Source organism: Oryzias melastigma, linkage group LG19 (genome assembly GCF_002922805.2).
Source record: "Oryzias melastigma strain HK-1 linkage group LG19, ASM292280v2, whole genome shotgun sequence".
Lineage (NCBI taxonomy): Eukaryota > Metazoa > Chordata > Actinopteri > Beloniformes > Adrianichthyidae > Oryzias > Oryzias melastigma.
Genome location: NC_050530.1, coordinates 7,486,831 through 7,505,354, shown reverse-complemented (window position 1 = coordinate 7,505,354; position 18,524 = coordinate 7,486,831). Strand labels below are relative to the sequence as shown.

General features: G+C 37.9%; 1 protein-coding gene across 6 annotated transcripts in view; it reads left to right on the top strand.

The window, feature by feature from the left end:
- The window catches only part of LOC112154115 (protocadherin-15), a 272,438-nt gene that overhangs the window by 40,230 nt on the left and 213,684 nt on the right, over window positions 1-18,524 (top strand). For all 6 annotated transcript variants that reach the window (XR_004949742.1, XR_002920601.2, XM_036217104.1 and 3 more), the window contains exon 2: window positions 6,902-7,055. Coding sequence is in view for 4 of the 6 variants with exons in the window: in XM_036217104.1 (XP_036072997.1) it covers window positions 6,932-7,055 (124 nt within the window). In the remaining 2 variants the exon portion in view is untranslated. The remainder of the gene's footprint in view (window positions 1-6,901; window positions 7,056-18,524) is intronic.

Sequence of the window (18,524 nt, the reverse complement as noted above, 5' to 3'; positions counted from 1 at the left end):
GCATGCAGCTGAACTAATAGCTAAACTCCAAAATTTCCTAAAAAAAATTCTAAATTAGCCAAAATACCTGTCATGTAGTTGAAATATTTGCTAAACTCCAAGTTAGCCTAAAAAAACCTTAATAAATGTCATAATAGTCCAAAAAGCTAGCAGAATGCCATGATAACTTTTAACTTCACTACACTCTGGCTCCATATAATATAAAGTAACGATTAATCGACTATTAAATTAGTTGACGACTAACAGCACATTGGGGTGGTTTGCGGCTGGGATGAGGGTCAGCTCCGCTAAGTCTGACGGCATGGTTCTTGACTATTTTTTTTATTTTTTTTTTGACTGGAGTTCTCCTGGAGTTTAAACATCTTGGGGTCTTGTTCACAAATGAGGGAAGATCGGAGCGTGAGATCGACAGGCGGATTGGTTTGGCGTCCGCCATTTTGTGGTCGCTGCACCAAGCCGATATGGTGAAAAGAGAGCTGAGCCAGAAAGCAAAGCTCTCAATTTATCGGTAAATCTTCGTTGCAGTCTTTAGCTCTGGGTCAAGACCAAAAGAACGAGATCCCGACTGCAAGCGGCTGAAATGAGTTTCCTCTGGAGGGTGGTTGGGTGCTCCCTTTGACATAGGGTGAGAAGCTCAGTCACCTGGAGTGAGCTCGGAGTAGAGCCTCCCTGGAGAGATGTTCAGGCATGTCCCACTGGGCGGTGGCCCCGGGGAAGACCCAAGAAATGCTTGAGAGACTACGTCTCTCAGCTGGCCTGGGAACTCCTCGGGGTCCCCCCAGAGGAGATGGAGGAAGTGGCCGGGGAGAGGGAAGTCTGAGTATCTTTGATTAAACTGCTTCCTCCACGACCCGGAACCAGATGAGGGGAAGAAGATGGATGTCTGGAGAAACACGGCCAAGAAACACCTGCCTCATTGAATTTCTTCACTTTGACATTCAGAGCACTTGGTAGAAATCACATTACGTCCACCTTCACAATGCTATGTTTTAACCCTCGTGCTCTCTTATAGGGTCCAGATGACCCCACCCTTACATTGAGGTGTTAGCCCTTCCATGACAAAGGTGGACAATGTGGTAAAGACTTAGTGTCTGTCATTGGACACCAGTAAAGATCGACAAAAAGTCTGTTAGACGTACATGGATATACCTGAAATGGTCATAGAAAGCCATAAATCTGCGTATGAATCTAGAAAAAAATCACGAGTCGGTCCTGCCTAATTGGTTCATTTTATAATGGAAGTGCTCAAAGTACCGATCCGGTCCGGACATCTCAGTGGATACAAGGGATAGTTTTTTGTCGAGACTTCTTGGACATTTCTAGGACATTGGATTTCAGAATTGCAGATTCATACATTTCTACAAAATAGCAAACAGCATATATAGTGCACAAAAAGTGAGTAATGAGGGAATTGAGACATAACCTCAGTCCACAATGTGAGCAGCAGAACAATTTGATCTCAGGCGGGATGGGTGTTTGCTACAGACTCTAAAAATGAGCTAAAGATTTTAAAGTTTTCAAATCAATGGTGGAGTGAAGAAGATGAGCACATAAAGCTATTTTATATCTCAAATGCAGTGAAGATGTTGAGAGGAGTTGTTTAAAATAGGCAAAATGGGGAGTTTTCAATCAGTTGTGGATCAGTGAATTTCAATAGCTCCATACCAGGAATAACATACAAAATATATATAATCAAAACACCTCCATTAATTCTGTTAGATTAGATGAGTTAAAATCAGCAGTGATTTGTGGCGAAAAAAGAGCTCGGTAAAAATAACGTTTTCCAATTGAGTAATGAGATTAACCCCTTAATGCCCATCGTCGCAAATATGCAACAAACCACTGCGGCTCCAAAAATACCTAAAAGTAGCATCTACAGAAATCACAAACATAAATATTTTTTTCAATAAATTCAAATATTAACGATTTGAAACAAAAAGAGAAAGATTGGGTGGTTTTTCAGGTAAATGTAAAGGTCCGAAGATTTACACATTGTTAAAGTTTAGGATCAATAACCAGAAGAAAAACAATGATGGGTTACGGAGGACACATGGGCAGATGGCGGCATGAAAGGGGGAAATCTTGGCAGGCGATTAGCCATGGCGACCCCTGTAGGTGATCTCCCCGTGTTGCAGGGACGATGGGCATTTAGCCGGGACAAGACAAGAACAACACCATCTGCTCCTCTGCCTGAAGACGAGCTCTGAAGATGTCAGAGGTGGTATAAGTTCTCCCTGCAGGCGTATTTTGGCGGCAAATTGTAATGGATAGATAAAATGGCCGACGCTGGCATTGTGGGTCTCTTTAAATGAAACCCCCGTGACTGTTTCATTTTTTCTTCTTGGCTGGAAATCATAAATACATTGTGATTGTCAGCCAATTCCATCTCCATTCAGAGGGTGTGGCAGCATTCATTCATCTCTAGTATAGTTATCTCTGCCATGAAGGCTTCATAAATTAGTTTTAATTAACAGGAGGTGAAATCTGTGAGAGGGGAAGCTGTTAATGTCCTCAGCAGATACTGTAGTCCTGTAGAGTGAAATCTCTGTTAGGACACATGGCTTGATGGAATTGGAAGTGTTGCATTAGTAGCTAAAGACGACACTTGTGCAATATTTCCTTATTTGTGTATTGTGTACTTTTATGAGATAGTGCTTGGTTTAGATAACCCTTTTGTGATTAGAAGGTTTAAGCTAAATCCAATAAAACTTTCAATAAAATAACATTATTTAAGAGGGCATTGCATTAAAAACATAAACTGAATATTTTGAATGTGTACAGATGAAAATGAACATGCTCTAAAATCTCGAGGAATACTCAGTTATAACCAAAACCCAAACTTTCCTTCTGAAGCTAACACACTAATAACTCCTTAGTTATAAATAACCCAAGTTGGGTTGTTTTTAACCCAACTCCAAGATCAAAACAGGACTAACTTTTTTCTGGGTTATTTTAACTAATAAGTTTGGGTTACTTTCACCAACCCAAGTTTTGGGTTAAATTGATTCATAATCTTGGGTTGAATCTCTGTTTTTGCTTCTAGGACCCACTTTGTATTAAATAAAACCTAACGTTTTAAAACATTTCCATAAAAGATATTTAAAAATTACAAATTAGTACTCAAAATTTGTTCCTTGCCAAGAAAAAAACCAAGGACTTTAGTACAATTATGTATTTAGACAAACGGAAACTAAACTCTAAATTAGCCTAAAAACCACAGTAGATAACAAATTAGCCAAAAATGTTAGCATGTTGCTAAAATAATAGCTAATCTCCAAATTTTTGAAAATTACTATTTTATTTTCTTCAGCCAGAGAGCCACCATAGAGAGATAAAAGAGCCACATGTGGCTCTGGAGCTGTAGGTTGCAGACCTCTGGGGTAGTTGATATCAAAGACATGAAATACCTTAAACCAGACATCAGTGTCTTCACGGTGTGCCTGACCAGTCATCAAAAGCTTGTGAACAACATTCTGTCATTTGTCCAAAGGTTGCTTTTTTATTTTGGCTAAAAATGGCACAATTATAATTAAAAGACCACTTGAAACAATATTAATAGCTGAAGGGGGTACTTTAAAGTATAAAGATACACTGTAATTCTAATTACAAGTAAATCTGCTGCAGCAGGAGAATTCTATTTAACACAATATGTATTTTATTTTGAAAGAAACAGCTGTATGCTGCTGTGAAAAGTAAAATAAGTTCAAAATTCTAACATGTGGAAAGTGTAACAATTTTATAATTCAGTTATTTGAAATATCTAAGGGCTAAATTTTGCAAATTAATAAATTTACTTCCACAAAACCATAAATAAATTGTATTTTTCTGAACGTTAAAGTGGGATTTTGGTCAGTAAGAAACTGGACCAGATGACTGTTTTTGTGTTAAAGGTTAAGACATGTGTTGTTAATATTGATCTCTTTATTTAGTGGGAAACTTAGTCCTATTAACAAGCAACAAGTACTTCTGTTGACCTCTCCCACATCCCATAGCGCTCAATTAAAAATCATTCAAAGCTTTTAAACAGATTTTTCTCTTATATTTCATAAATAACTCAAATTTACACAATACCTATATATTATAAAGTCTTTTTAACGCAAAGCTTTAATAAATAAGAAGATCTAGGTGCCAGACGGTGCTTTTTTGCGTTTCATTTGAGTTCTCTCTCTTCTTTTTATGATGTTTATAAAAGTGAGCAAACAACAAATCCTTTGAGCTGACAACAAGCAAAGACAACTTTATGGAGACTAACACTAACCCCTTTCTAGTGCACATGCTCTCATGGAGTACAGAAATGTTTACTCATCTTCAAAGAAAGCCTCTGTTCTGCCGCCACATCCTCTCCTTAGAAATTAGACCAAATCTCATCCTAAAAAGTGCAGTTTAACATTTTATTTTTTGTGCCAATTTTGCTTTATCTTTTTGCATTTTTAACGTGACAATTTTTCCGCTTTCATATCCGAGTTGTTGCTGACAGTTCGGGTAGTTTTTGTTGCATCAAATATTTCGTTTCCTATCATCATCCACAGGTTTGCCGTTTCGCTGCCAATCTTTGGGAAACAATAAATTTACTTTGATGCATGAGCGCGGTGATTGATCAAAGGCTTTGGGTTGTGGAGTGCCTCTACTGAGACAAAACCTCAAAATGAATATTAAATATCATCCAAGCATTAGATTGGGAAGGCACTTTACCATAGGGATGTAATGGAGGTAAGCGTCAATATGGAAAACATTCTTTCATTTGGAGTTTACTCCTATTGGGAAGCGCACACAGGTGAGCAACATCAAACACGCTGAGCTCTTTATAGACGCTTGTGTGTAGAAGTTGTGTCTGTGTTTCTTGAGCTGACCTTATTGTGTGAATGCTTCAAAGCATTCACACTCAATCACACTTTTAGCGATTTTAGTCTTGGTTTACTTTTGGTATTTAAAAACGTTACATTTTTGAAATATTGAGCAAAATATGCACCATAGGGCATTAGGTTAGTTGTTTGTCTAAATTAGACTTTTTCAATTCAATTTTTTTGTGCTAATTTTGAGTTTAGCTAATATTTTAGCATTATGCTAGTTGTTTGTCAAGATCAACCTTGATTTGATGCTTTTTTTTGTAATTTTGAGTTTAGCTAATATTTTAGCATTTTGCTAGCTGTTTATCAAAATTAAACTTTTTCTGGGCTTTTTTGAGTAATTTTGAGTTTAACTAATATTTTAGCATTATGCTAGCTGTTTTGACAAAATTAGACTTTTTTTTCCCTTTTTATGTGTGTGTGTGGGGGGGAGGGGTTGTGTTTAGCTAACATTTTTAGCATTGTGCTAGATGTTTTACCTGTTTGTCAAAATTAGACTTTTTCCCACGCTTTTTGGCTAACTTGGAGTTTAGCTAATCTTTTAGCATTATGCTAGCCATGTGTCAAGATTAGACTTTTTTCCAGGATTTTTTGGCTAATTTGGATTTAGCTAATGTTTTAGCATTGTGCTAGCTGGTTTTCATTATTAGTCTTTTTCCAGGCTTTTTTGGGTAATTTTGAGTTAACTAATATTGTAGCATTATGCTAGCTGTTTGCCAAAGTTTGACTTTTTCCATTTTTTTGCGCTAATTTTGAGTCTTATTGACTAATATTTTAGCATTATACTCATTGTTTGTAAACATTAGACTTGATTTGATGCTCTTTTTTTGGTAATTTTGAGTTTAGCTAATATTTTAGCATTATGCCAGTTGTTTGTCAAGATTAACCTTGATTTGATGCTTTTTTTTTTTGGTAATTTTTTGTTTAGCTAACATTTTTAGCATTGTGCTAGATGTTTTACCTGTTTGTCAAAATTAGACTTTTTCCCACGCTTTTTGGCTAATTTGGAGTTAAGCTAATATTTTAGCATTATGCTAGCTGTGTGTCAAGATTAGACTGTTTTCCAGGATTTTTTTGGCTAATTTGGAGTTTAGCTAATGTTTTAGCATTATGCTAGCTGGTTTTCAATATTAGTCTTTTTCCAGGCTTTTTTGGGTAATTTTGAGTTTAACTAATATTGTAGCATTATGCTAGCTGCTTGCCAAAATCAGACTTATTCAATTCTTTTGTGCTAATTTTGAGTCTTAGTTGCTAATATTTTAGCATTATGCTCATTTTTGTCAAAATTAGACTTGATTTGATGATTTTTTTTTTGATAATTTAGAGTTTATCTAATATTTTAGCATTTTGCTCATTTTTGTCAAAATTAGACTTGATTTGATGATTTTTTTTGGATAATTTGGAGTTTATCTAATATTTTAGCATTTTGCTAGCTGTTTACCAAAATTAGACTTTTTCCCTTTGTGCTTGTGTGTGCGGGGAGTTAATTTTGAGTTTAGTTAATATTTTAGTTAATATTTTAGCATTATGCCTGTTTTATTGTCAAAATTAGACTTTTTTGGTAAATTTCAAGTTTAGCTAATTTCTTAGCATTAATTAAGCTGTTTTTTCAAAATAAGACTTTTCATCCAGAATTTTTGGGTAATTTGGAGTTTAGCTAATAGTTTAGCATTATACTAACTGTTTTGGCAAAATTAGACATTTTTCCTGTTTTTGGCTAACTTGACTTTTACCTAATATTTTGGCAAGGTTTCAGATTCAGCATTTTCAGCTATCAGCTCTGTCATCTTCAGCGGCCACATTCAGCTTACAGCATTCACATTAGCATAATCGCAGGTAATGCTATAAGTCTAGTATGCTTTTGTTTCTACATTTACCAAAATCCAAAAATCAGATGAATCACAAACAAAGAAAATGCAAATCACTAACTAAGTGCACTTAGTTCAGAAGATTTGGACCAGTAGATGTTGTTGCACGTGGAAAAAGAAAGGAGGTTAATGAATCCGACTAACCTGCATTTTTGTGTGTTCCTGCCTCCTCCTCTCTCTGCACAGCTGGGTGCTTGGTGAAGCGTGGTGGTGAAGATGGTAAAAGAGCGCTTAATGGGGCCACAGTCACGGGGCCAGGTCAGATGGATGAATCTAACAGGAGCGGGAGTTCTTTATCTTCTGCTGCTGCTGTCAGCGTGTGTCGGCCAGGAGACTGAAGGTAAAGGAACCATTTAATGTTCTCCCTTTTGTTTGTTTAAGTTATCTTTTAGCATTTTTTTGTCCAATTTTAGCATTTTTACTAAAATGTATTTTATTGTTGTCCCCAGCTTTAGTCTATTTAAATTCCATGACTTCTAGTTTCAAAAAAAAGTTTCAGGAATTATCCAAGGATCTCTTAGTTGCCTCGACTTATTCATGTAACTCCAGACCGACTTGATGTATTTGACATGGAGCCTCAGTAGGGGCCCTCACCATCTGCTGTAGGACTCTCTGTGGCGTCTGCAGAGAGATCTTTACGACTCCAGCTGGTTGTTTGGGCCTGTTGTCACGCTGCACAATGACTCTGGGACTGATCAGACACCTCCCTGATGGCGGTGCATAATGGATGAAAGTCTAGAAGTTTGTCGTGCCCAATTGCAGCTTCACAAACCTAATGCTATAGCTGCAGACCATCAGTCTTGTTGTGTGCTGCCAGCGTAGCCATGTGCTGGCACAGCCTCACTGGAGCACATTACAGGCTAAATGTCTGTAATGAAGGAATGTGATTCACTTTAAAGGAACGGTGTCATTTTCTCATTGTATAATGATATTTTAAGAAGTCATTATGACATGCATTTTAAACATCGTTTATGAGAGATTAGAGTCGGCTGGTCCATTAGGCAATGTAGGCAAACGCTTAATTATCCCAAGCTACACTTTTATTTGTATTTACATGGAGGTTTAAAGTCTTTGGCGTAATTTTATGTCGGGACAAGTTAACTGAAAATAAAATTAAAAAGTTGTTTGTTTTTACTATATTGAGGGCAAATAGAAGCTAAATGAAAACGACATCAAGTCATCAGTGATAGGTGATTACAGCACAATACTCTCTTGACATTCTGCTCCATTTATTGAATAATAATATTCCATTTAATGTGTGGTCTTTGAGATTTATCCGCTTGGCATTTAGATAAAGGCAGCCGCAGCCAAAGGTGACTATGTGGGTGTTTTCTTTTTTTCTTTTTTTCTTTTTCTGCAAAGAGAATTTTGAAAGAGTGGACACGATTCTCCTGTTACTTTCCATATGTTTTTTTTAGCAAATATAAACTCATTCACACTTTTAGTGATTTCAGTCTTTGCATCAAAACGTTCAGCTCATTCGGGACATTAGTGCTTGTACTCTTGGTATTAAAAAACTTTGTGGCTTTTGAAATATTGAGCTAAATATGCCCCATAGGAAATGAATGAGAAATAATTCAAAAACGTTTACAGTAATTTTAAAATAATTTGGCATTGATTTGTTATATTAGCATTATGCTAGCTCATTTGGCTAATTTGGCATCTACTGAGTGTTTTATGCTAATTTGGAGTTTATTTAATATTTTGGCTAAAATGTTAACTACTGAGGTTTTTAATGGTAACTTGGATAATGTCTATTATTTTAGCAGGATACTAACTTTTTTGGCTATTTTTTGTAATTTACTGAGGTTTGTTTGGCTAATTTGGAATTTATCTGATATCTTATCAGCATGCTAACGTTTTTGGCTAATATGTTAGCTACTGAGAGTTTAATGCTAATTTGAAATTATCCAATATTCTCGCTAAAATGTTATCTACTGAGGTTTGTTAGGCCAATTTGGAATTTATCTGATATTTTAGCAATATGCTAACGTTTTTGGCTAATGTGTTATCTACTAAGAGTTTTTTATGCTAATTTGGAATTTATTTAAAATTTGGCTAAAATGTTATTGACTGAGGTTTTTTATGCTAACTTGGATAGTATCTATTGGTATTTTTTTAAATCTACAGAGGTTTTTTAGGCTAATTTGGGATGTATCTAATATTTTAGCAGCATGCTAACGCTTTTGGCTAATGTGTTAGCTACTGAGAGTTTAATGCTAATTTGAAACTATCCAATATTCTGGCTAAAATGTTATCTACTGGGGTTTGTTAGGCCAATTTGGAATTTATCTGATATTTTAGCAATATGCTAACGTTTTTGGCTAATGTGTTATCTACTAAGAGTTTTTTATGCTAATTTGGAATTTATTTAAAATTTGGCTAAAATGTTATTGACTGAGGTTTTTTATGCTAACTTGGATAGTATCTATTGGTATTTTTTTAAATCTACAGAGGTTTTTTAAGCTAATTTGGGATGTATCTAATATTTTAGCAGCATGCTAACGCTTTTGGATAATATGTTAGCTACTGAGAGTTTAATGCTAATTTGAAACTATCCAATATTCTGGCTAAATTGTTATCTACTGAGGTTTGTTAGGCCATTTTGGAATTTATCTAATATTTTATCAGCATGCTAACGTTTTTGGCTAATATGTTATCTACTAAGAGTTTTTTATGCTAATTTGGAATTTATTTGAATTTTTGGCTAAAATGTTAACTACTGAGGTTTTTAATGCTAACTTAGATAATATATATGATTTTAGCAGCATACTAACTTTTTTGGCCAATTTTTTTAATCTAATGAGGTTAGCTAGGCTAATTTGGAATTTATCTAGAATTTTAGCAGCATGCTAACATTTTTGGCTAATATGTTATCTACTGAAAGTTTTTATGCTAATTTGAAATGTATCCAATATTCTGGCTAAAATGTTATCTACTGAGGTTTGTTAGGCCAATTTGGAATTTATCTAATATTTTAGCAGTATGCTAATGTTTTTGGCTAATGTGTTATTTACTAAGAGCTTTTTATGATGGTTTGTAATTTATCGTATATTTTAGCAACAGGTTTAGACTAATTTGCCATTTGCTGAAGAGTTTTAGGTCATTTTGGAGTAGAGCTAGTATTTAAGATGCTAGCTTTTTTGGGTAATTTGGCCTCGAGTAAGATTTTTTGGGCTAATTTGGAGTTTAGCTCATGTTTAATGAACACATTACATGTTTTTTTTTGCAAAATAGGCAGGTATTAAGGATATTTTAGCTAACTTACTACCATTTTTTTTAATTTAGCCCAACTTTAGTGGTCTTTCATACTTCTCTTATGAAATGTTGAGTCTTTTTAGCAAATTTAGCACTTCGCAAATAGCTTTTGCATTTTCAGTAAATCCCTTCAGCAATGACAGTAGATTGCTTCAGCATTTTCAGCAGACAGCTTCACCATGTTAAGCGACCAAATTCAGCTAAAAGCATTCACAGCACTATCCCAGATAATGCTACTTTTCTAGTTGATAAGTACTGGAGATTTCTTAACTGTATTCCCGAAAATGTAAATACATTATGGGTTAGGAAACCCATAAAACTATTGATAAATCTCAAACACAATGGTTTCTATCAATCCTAACGTCTGACAAATATCTGTTTCTTATTTTACCATCTTATTTTTAATGCAGTTTTTGTTCTCCTGCGTGTGTTTTAATGAGCTCAGGTCTCAGGAGAAGCAGCAAATTTCAACCGTTTAGACTCCCACACCAGAGGGATACGGATGTGCTTTAATTGCCTCGGCCCCTAAAAAGAGTCTTTATTTACTTTTTTTAGTTGTCCCGGGTGAGACGAGTAGTGTTAGACTTTAATGAGCCTCAGTCGCCGGATGGGAAACCACACAATGAGGAAAATTAGCCCTGAAAGTTTGATTGCTGCGAACCAGTTTGCCACTGTTTGTTGTTCCCTGTTGTAGCCTCTGATTGAGATCATTATGTCTTCTTTTTCTGCTCATTGATATAATCATCTCGCCTTGCATTTTGGGGCTTACTTTTGTCATTGAATACAAATGCAACAATTCTCCCTGGGATGAGTGCAAAACAAGAAACAACGGAGTCAGAAATGATTACCCAGAACTGACTGAGAGGTTTTTTATGAAATGTTGAATAAAGTTTTTGTAAATGAGAGAAAGAATGAAAGAAAGTTACAAATAGTCTCATGTTGTGATGAATGTTGGATAGTTGTATCAGAATGGAGAAATCAAAGAGGGTTTTCAGAAGTAGCAATAAACATTGATGATGGTATCTCCCGAAAGGGAATTATTTTCTTACATTTACTATGCAAAAGCAATATTTATTAAAGTGTCGTGACCATTGACTGTACGTATATAAGAACTGTACTAAGCGACTCCTTAGTAGAAGTTCCAACTAGTCCTAAAAAGCCAAAATCCCATAGATTACCTTCAACAGTGCATATTACTTACTCTCTTTAGAGAACAGCACAAACAGGTCCTAACCAGAGTAAAACAAGTAGTGAGAGGCCCCGCTGCACAACTGATTAAGAGGATAAGTACATTAAAGTCTCCAGTTTGAGAAATAGACGCCTCACAGGCAGTTTCAGTAAATAAAGCGCCGGTGTTAACATTGGAGATTAAGGGAAATCTTTAGTTTTTGGCAATTTCTTGCACGTAATAGTCTTAACTTCTGAGAAGAACAATAAATCGTCAAGTTTCATATAAAAGTTCTCCTTTTCTGGCCATTTTTAGCATTGCATTGACCTCAGATACTCTAATTATACAAATCAAGGTCAGTTTTATAGCATCTCTAACTAGCCGAACAATTATCCGCTGTGCTAGCATAATTGCACAAGGGTTCTATTTCCTCCCTCCTGACCGCCAAGAGCAGCACTTCAAGCACTGGATGATCTTTCCTGCGCATATGAGTTCAAGAATTTACTGTCAACAAAGTCACCTGTGACCTCCTTGTGACCAACATGAGGCTATGAGGCCATGTGGCACCAGAGCATGGTCCAGAGGGACCGAGAACTCTGGCAATCATCTGGGATTCACAGAACCGTAGTTAACCTTCATTTTCTAATCATCTTTTGAAAAAATTGTACCATTAGAACACTAGAGTGATAGCTACTGGGTCTCAAGTCACCTATTTAGGCCAAAAAACAGACATTTCCAGCAAGAATTGTCATTTTTTAATCATTTACTACAACAATAATGTACAAAGTGTATTTCTGATTAGTTTAAAGTCTTCTTTATTGATTAAAAGGATGTGGCCTTCCAACAAGCTCAGCTAATTGGTAGGAGTGGTTGCCATAGAAATGCTGACTCTGATAGAGTTTAAACCAAATACGGCTTACTGACGATTTCTGGTTCCAACGTTTGCATCACAAAAAAAGCGAATTTTGTTGGAGCAGGAAGTAGCCATTTTCTATGGGTGACATCACGCTCGCTAAGTCCAGTTCCCATATACAGTCAATAGTTGCGATAAAAGATAAGAAGTTGACCAATCAACTGAAGTCGCCTGATCTATAGACGGAGTAGAGAAATTTGAAACTCAAAAAAGGAAATTACATTTTATGATAGATAGGAAAAAATAAACGCCTCCAATGGGTTTTTAAATATTGATTTCCTTGAAATGAACCGTACAGACAGTTCTTCAAAAATGCAGTAAATGCAAGCACAGAAATGAGTACATGATGTCCTTCCAGAACAATACACCATAGCATACAAGTGTAATAGATCAAAAGACGGCAAATCTAGCTGCCCAGAAACAATGCCAAGTCATTAATAAATTGGAAAGTGTGGGATAATAACAATGTAGAGCTAAAACTTAACTAAATGTGTCCAGCTCATACACTGCTGCCAATAGATGTTGGCTCCAGCTTCCCTTCCACCCAATTTCCCCCCACAGTCTGGGATGTTTTTACTGTAATCCAAATGAAATAACATCTGGGAAAAACAGATAGTTTCAAAGGACAAACAAGTCTGTTCATGTGGAAAAAAAACGCTTTGTACTGTAACTGTAAAGCTGAATGTGCAGCCAAGGTCAGACAGTATAGATGTCTGCTCCTTACTCACCCATTTGTCATCGTACTAGAGCTCCCCTCTCATAGCGTCAGAGGGAAATCAGTGGAAACCACCTCGTGAAAAAACAGATTCTGCTTGCGGTTGAACTGTGGCACCAGACAGATTTCTCTGATGGCAGCGAGCCAACATGTAAGAGATGGCTGTCACCAGCTGCCTCTGGAGGTGACATGATGCAGACAGTCTGTGACAGCAGAACCAGCTCTGGAAGACTCACGGTTTCAAACGAGACCAAGCGGAACTGCGGCGATGACAGCCATCATTCCCATTAGTAACATTGTCCAGAAGCTCTTACATTTATTAGAACTTTATTCTTTTACCTGGGATCTCTCCCTTGATATAACACATCATTTAAATGCATTTGGCTTGAAGGGCATAAGCCTTTATTTGAAGAGTGTACTCATGAAGTGTGCACTCAGTTTATAGGAAAATGAACAGCACTCCAGAAATAGGACAGTTAGTGCTACATTATTCTGTAGCTTTTGCCTTTTAGTTAAAGCTCCCAGAGAATCTTCAATTGCTGCAATAATAGGTAATCCAACACAAACGTAAATCTGAAAATTTTAAAATGCAGTTGAACTTTAGATAATGACAATTCTGCTCTTAAAGACCCACTCCAATGAAAATTGGGTTTTTAATATGTTCTTATAGCATTTTTCTCATAATGGAGGACATTTATGAAGAAGGTTAAGAAAGTTAAAATTGCAAGACAAACCCACTTGCAGACAAACAGATCCATGTACATTTTCATTTTATTCGTACAAGCTAGCATCTGGCTCAAAACTGATAGCTTCAAAATTGCTAGGTGTTTATGTTGCACTGTTAATATTAGCTTAGGGTTTTGATTTGCTGTAAGCTAGCAGGAGAAAGATGGCGGACCACAAGCTTCCAGCTCTGCCCAATTCTGATGGACTTACAGACAAATAGATCCATATACGTCTTCGTTTTCTCCGTCCATCTAGCATTCTTAGCTATTTTTGTTGCACTACTAATGTTAGCTTGAGGTTACAACTAGCCGTAAGCTAGCAGGAGAAAGTGTAAAAAAAGGCATGATGGGACTGCAGCCCACAACACATGCTTTTTTTTTTTTGGCTAAAAATTGATTCATCATTATTAAAAGACCACTGGGAACGCTTTTAAAATAAACCAAAGGATGACTGAAGTAGGACTTTAATGAGGGATTTATCTGGTGCTGGTGTCGAACTAGTATTCCTGAAATATTTCCGGTACTTCAACTGAGCTTTAAAAATGAAAAGGTTTTTCCAAAAGATTTGAGTGTAACAAAGTGGCTGCACACGGTGAATGTAGTGCAGATTCCTCACCAAAATTTTCTTTGGCTAATGCCACCGCACAAAGTTTAACTGCTGAATCATGAGTGTTCCTTGGTCATTGCTACACTAGCTCACAACACAAATACCATAGACACCTGGCATCTACACGACTGGTTGGGGGAGGGTAAGGAGTGTTCTTAAACAGCCCGGCCATTATTATCTAAAGTAGCGAACACCTGTTAGACCCGGCGTTTATTGGAGACCGACTTCAGTTAATGAAAGATATACGGTATTTTATTGCTCATTACCACAATGTCAGTTTTTTTCGGAGCATCAAACACATCACTTTTGTCCATCAAGTTGGTGAATTAGAACCTTTTGCTGTGAAGTACAGCTAAACTTTCATTTGGTTGCCTTCTGTAGTTCGACTGAAGCTCCATGCGCCTTCATAGTCTTATCCATTCTTATTTGATCCCGCCCACAATCACTAAATTATTGGCTAAAATTAAACAGCAATTGCAAATATTGTTAAAATCAAAATGGAGCAATAAAACCCACTTTTTTGCGTGGTGCCAGTAGTACCCATTGACTGTCTATGAGAACTGGAAAGACCCCTCCCCCCACACGATTCAAACAGGAAGTACTCGCTAAAATCCATAAACCTCTACAGAGAAATAAACACCTATTACTCAGTCATTCTCTTTTGCAGAACATTTTTTTCTCTAGTTCTTCTTTTAAACATGTTTGCTCATCCAAAAAAATCTTTTCATGATATATTTTTTTTTTATCGCAAGTTATTAAAGTTATGAACTAACCAATCAGATACCACATTAAAACTTTGTGGTGCCCTATGGCCCCCACTTCAAACGTTTAAAACACGTGACCGAGCCACCTTTCAGTGAAACGGTTGTGGCTTTTTTCTACAAGCTCACTACTGATTAGCAAGACTGTTTGCCATAGAAATTATGACTCGATCAACTCAAACCAATCACGCCTTACTATATTGACCTAATTTTATTGGAACTGGAGGTAAGCCATTTTTGATGGGTGACATCACAGGCACTTTGTCCATCTCTACATACTGTCAATTGTAGTACCATACAGTATATATCATTACCGGAACCAACTCCGCACACAGTTTTGACACTCCTACCTACTCTTAAGCACATAAAATGTTTAATAAGATTAACTTGTTCATGGATGAAAGTGAGTGTCTCTTCATCCGACAACTTTCGTGTCCAATGTATTCTTACTCCCAAGTTGTCATATGGTTGGGATGCGAATGGTTCGGTCCCCTTCCACATCACTTTTTGACACTTTACGTGTCCCCAACTCGTGTTCTCGATGTGCTGGCTGTTCCCATTAAATCATGGGTCCCCAACTTCCGGGTTGTAAGCCAGTACCAATCTGAGGGTCACTTGTTACCGGCCACAGACGCTTATCAGAGGTCCCCAACCCTCGAGACAAGGACAGGTAACACGTTAGGGTACCAGTATTAGTCTGGTACAGGGGCTTGGACCAGACCGGTACCCTAGCCGTAACCAAGTACCAAAACCTTTACCTGGTACTGGTACTCTAACCCTGTACCAAAACTCTAACCTGGTACTGGTACCCTAACTCTAACTTGATACCTGTTCTGCGTCCTGTACCGCGTTCCCAGGGTTGGGGACCTGTGATTTAATGGGAACAGCCAGCACATCAAAAACGAGTTGAGGACACCCAAAATGTCAAAAAGTGTCACGGAGGGGGCCCGAACCATATGCTCATGTAGAGTATGACGACCTGGGAGTGAGAATGTGCCGTGGTGTCGGTGCCCTCCTCTACAGAAAACTCAATACTTCCACAAATTCCTCTCAGTCACCATCAAACCCATGTCAGTCTCCCTCTCTTAATCATCGCCATCCACAAGGATTCTCCTCCCCCTCTTTGGGGGGAAGCTGTTGAACCGTTCGGGTGTCTTCAGAGGCGCTTTCGCATTTCTATCCATGTGCCTGCAAAACAAGTGCTGTCTGATTACAACGACTACAGCTGTCAGCTGTGTTCAGCCGAGCTCTGGTTGGGAACAAACCTGACGTTCCAAGACAGAGACGCAGGAAAATCGGGATAACAGATAAGCCAGAAAAGTGACAAAGCGGAGATCGTAACTTGAGTGATTGTGGATCTCTGTATCTGTGAGCGGTTCTGCAATACATTTTCTTCTGAGATATCAATTTCACACAAGGTCACGCTGCCTTTCTTCCACTGTTCTGGCCTTTTATTCGTCTTCCCTCCTTCAACTTTTCTTCCCCCGTTTATCATAACATTCTCTTTTCTCCTTGGTCTTTCTGGTCTGTCATCTAATACAGATTCCCTTTCCAGTTTCTCATCCACTCTTCTAAAAATGGTCTTCCCTGACAAACTTTGCCTCATTCGTCCGCCCTTCATCCTCCATGGATGAATGGAGCAGAGGAAAAGATGGATAGAGAGATAAATGGTTGATGGATGGATGGCTGGTTTGCTGGGTAGAGCACGGTAGACAGAGAGGAATTGGACCTAAGGGAGGTGTGCGGTGTACCTGCTGATGGAAGCTTAAAAAGGACACGACACAGGAGAACTTTTTGGAGGAAAACTCGTCTTCAGACTGCTTCTCTTACAGCATAATCTTTTACCAACGAGCCTTAAATTTCTCTTATCCGAACTTTTCAATGCTACACTTGACAAGCAAGTACCCAGGGAATATTAGGCAATGCCCCAGAAAGCAGCACAAGCTAGTTAGTTTGAATAAAAGGCTTTTAATAAAATGTATTACCTTCAAAGAAGTTTAATTTAAGCTGGATCAAAAAGGCTTAATACACACAGGAACATGTAAATTATTAAACAATCACACTTACTGGTGTGAAGCTACAAACACAATATCAGATTGGCCTAACAACACTAATCTGTTTTGTGCATTTGTGGTATTCTTGCAAATACTCATAAAATATTATGTTTACATATCACCTGGTTTAGGCTTACGTTAGGATTTATTTAGGATGTTAAAATACATCTTACCAACTCTTTGAGATATTTTTAGTGTTCCAAGTGATCTTATAAATATGATTACCGTATAACTTCCAGTTGTGTCTCTAATTGACACCGGTTTTCAATAAACGCTGGGTCGAACAGATGGTCGCGACTGGTCTCTAATAGTAGCTGGGCTCCTTCAAGATCTGCCCATCTTCCTGGGTCGTGCATAGTCGTGCAGATGCCAGGTGTCTGTGCTATTTGTGTATTGTTGCGATGGCCAAAAAACGCTCATATGATTTAGCAGTTAAACTCTGTATGGTAGCATGCGCCAAAGAACATTCTGGTGAGGAACCTGCACCACATTTTTGAAATGTATTCCAAGCATGTCAGAGAATAGCGCAGTGTTGTTTTCTAGGACATAGTTTCTGTAGAGCCTCAGGAGTTTATTAGAAATTTGCCTCTGATTTGTGGGCGGGACCGTTTGTGCCTAGTTACCCCGTCCCCCAACCAACTCCCATTGCAAAGAGCTTCGGGACAATCTAGCGTATTTTCTACGTCACAAATAAGCACTTTCTCATACAGTTTGGCTAGTTCTTGAACGCCTCACTCGTTCCTCTGCGTAATGTCCAAATGTGAAGGACAACATAACTTTGTTTTCTCTAGGGTTTATTTATGGCATGAATGAAAGATAACAAATCTGTGATATTACTCAGTGAACGTTTCAATGTAGGTTTCACCTTTGGGCTGAATTGGTAGGCCCCAAGTGGGTTTGTCCACCGGTTCCATGGTGCCCCCATGTGTGTTTGCCTACATTGGCTTAGGGTGGGGAATTAGTGGTCTGGGTCCCTACACTAACTACCCACCGGGGTGAACATACAAGATAACAAGCTGCCTGGTAGATAGCGTAGCGAGTTAGCGAGCTCCGCTGCCCAGCGAACCAGACTAGTGAGTGCCCACTTAAGCCAGTGTGGGCAAACACAGGTGGGGCCACCTAAGGTAAACCATATGGGGCCCACATTGAAATGTTTGCTGGATATTACCAACAGTCACAAAAATGCCCAAGTTCAACTTCCAGAAACACAAATAAATCGAAATACATATTGAAAAAGGAATCACCCACACCTTCCTCAACTAAGATGGCGCGAACTGAAGACTAGACGTGACTCATATCCTAGTCTCGCCTGACTCAAGAAGGAGGCAGTAGACGCCATACAAGCAAAATAATAAGATTGATCAAGCATTCATCTTCATTGGGCGTTCATGGTGCAGCGGTATAGTGGTCGATTCCGCCTTGCCCGCCCATGTGTCAAAGTGCCCTTGGACAAGATACTGAACCCCATATTGTCTCTGGTGGACGGTGTTCGGCAGCAGAGCCACCTTCAGTGTGTGAATGGGTGAATGGGACTGTAAAGCAGAAGGTAGAAAAGGGCTGTACAAGTATACGCCATTTACCATATTATGAAAATCAGGATTTGAATAG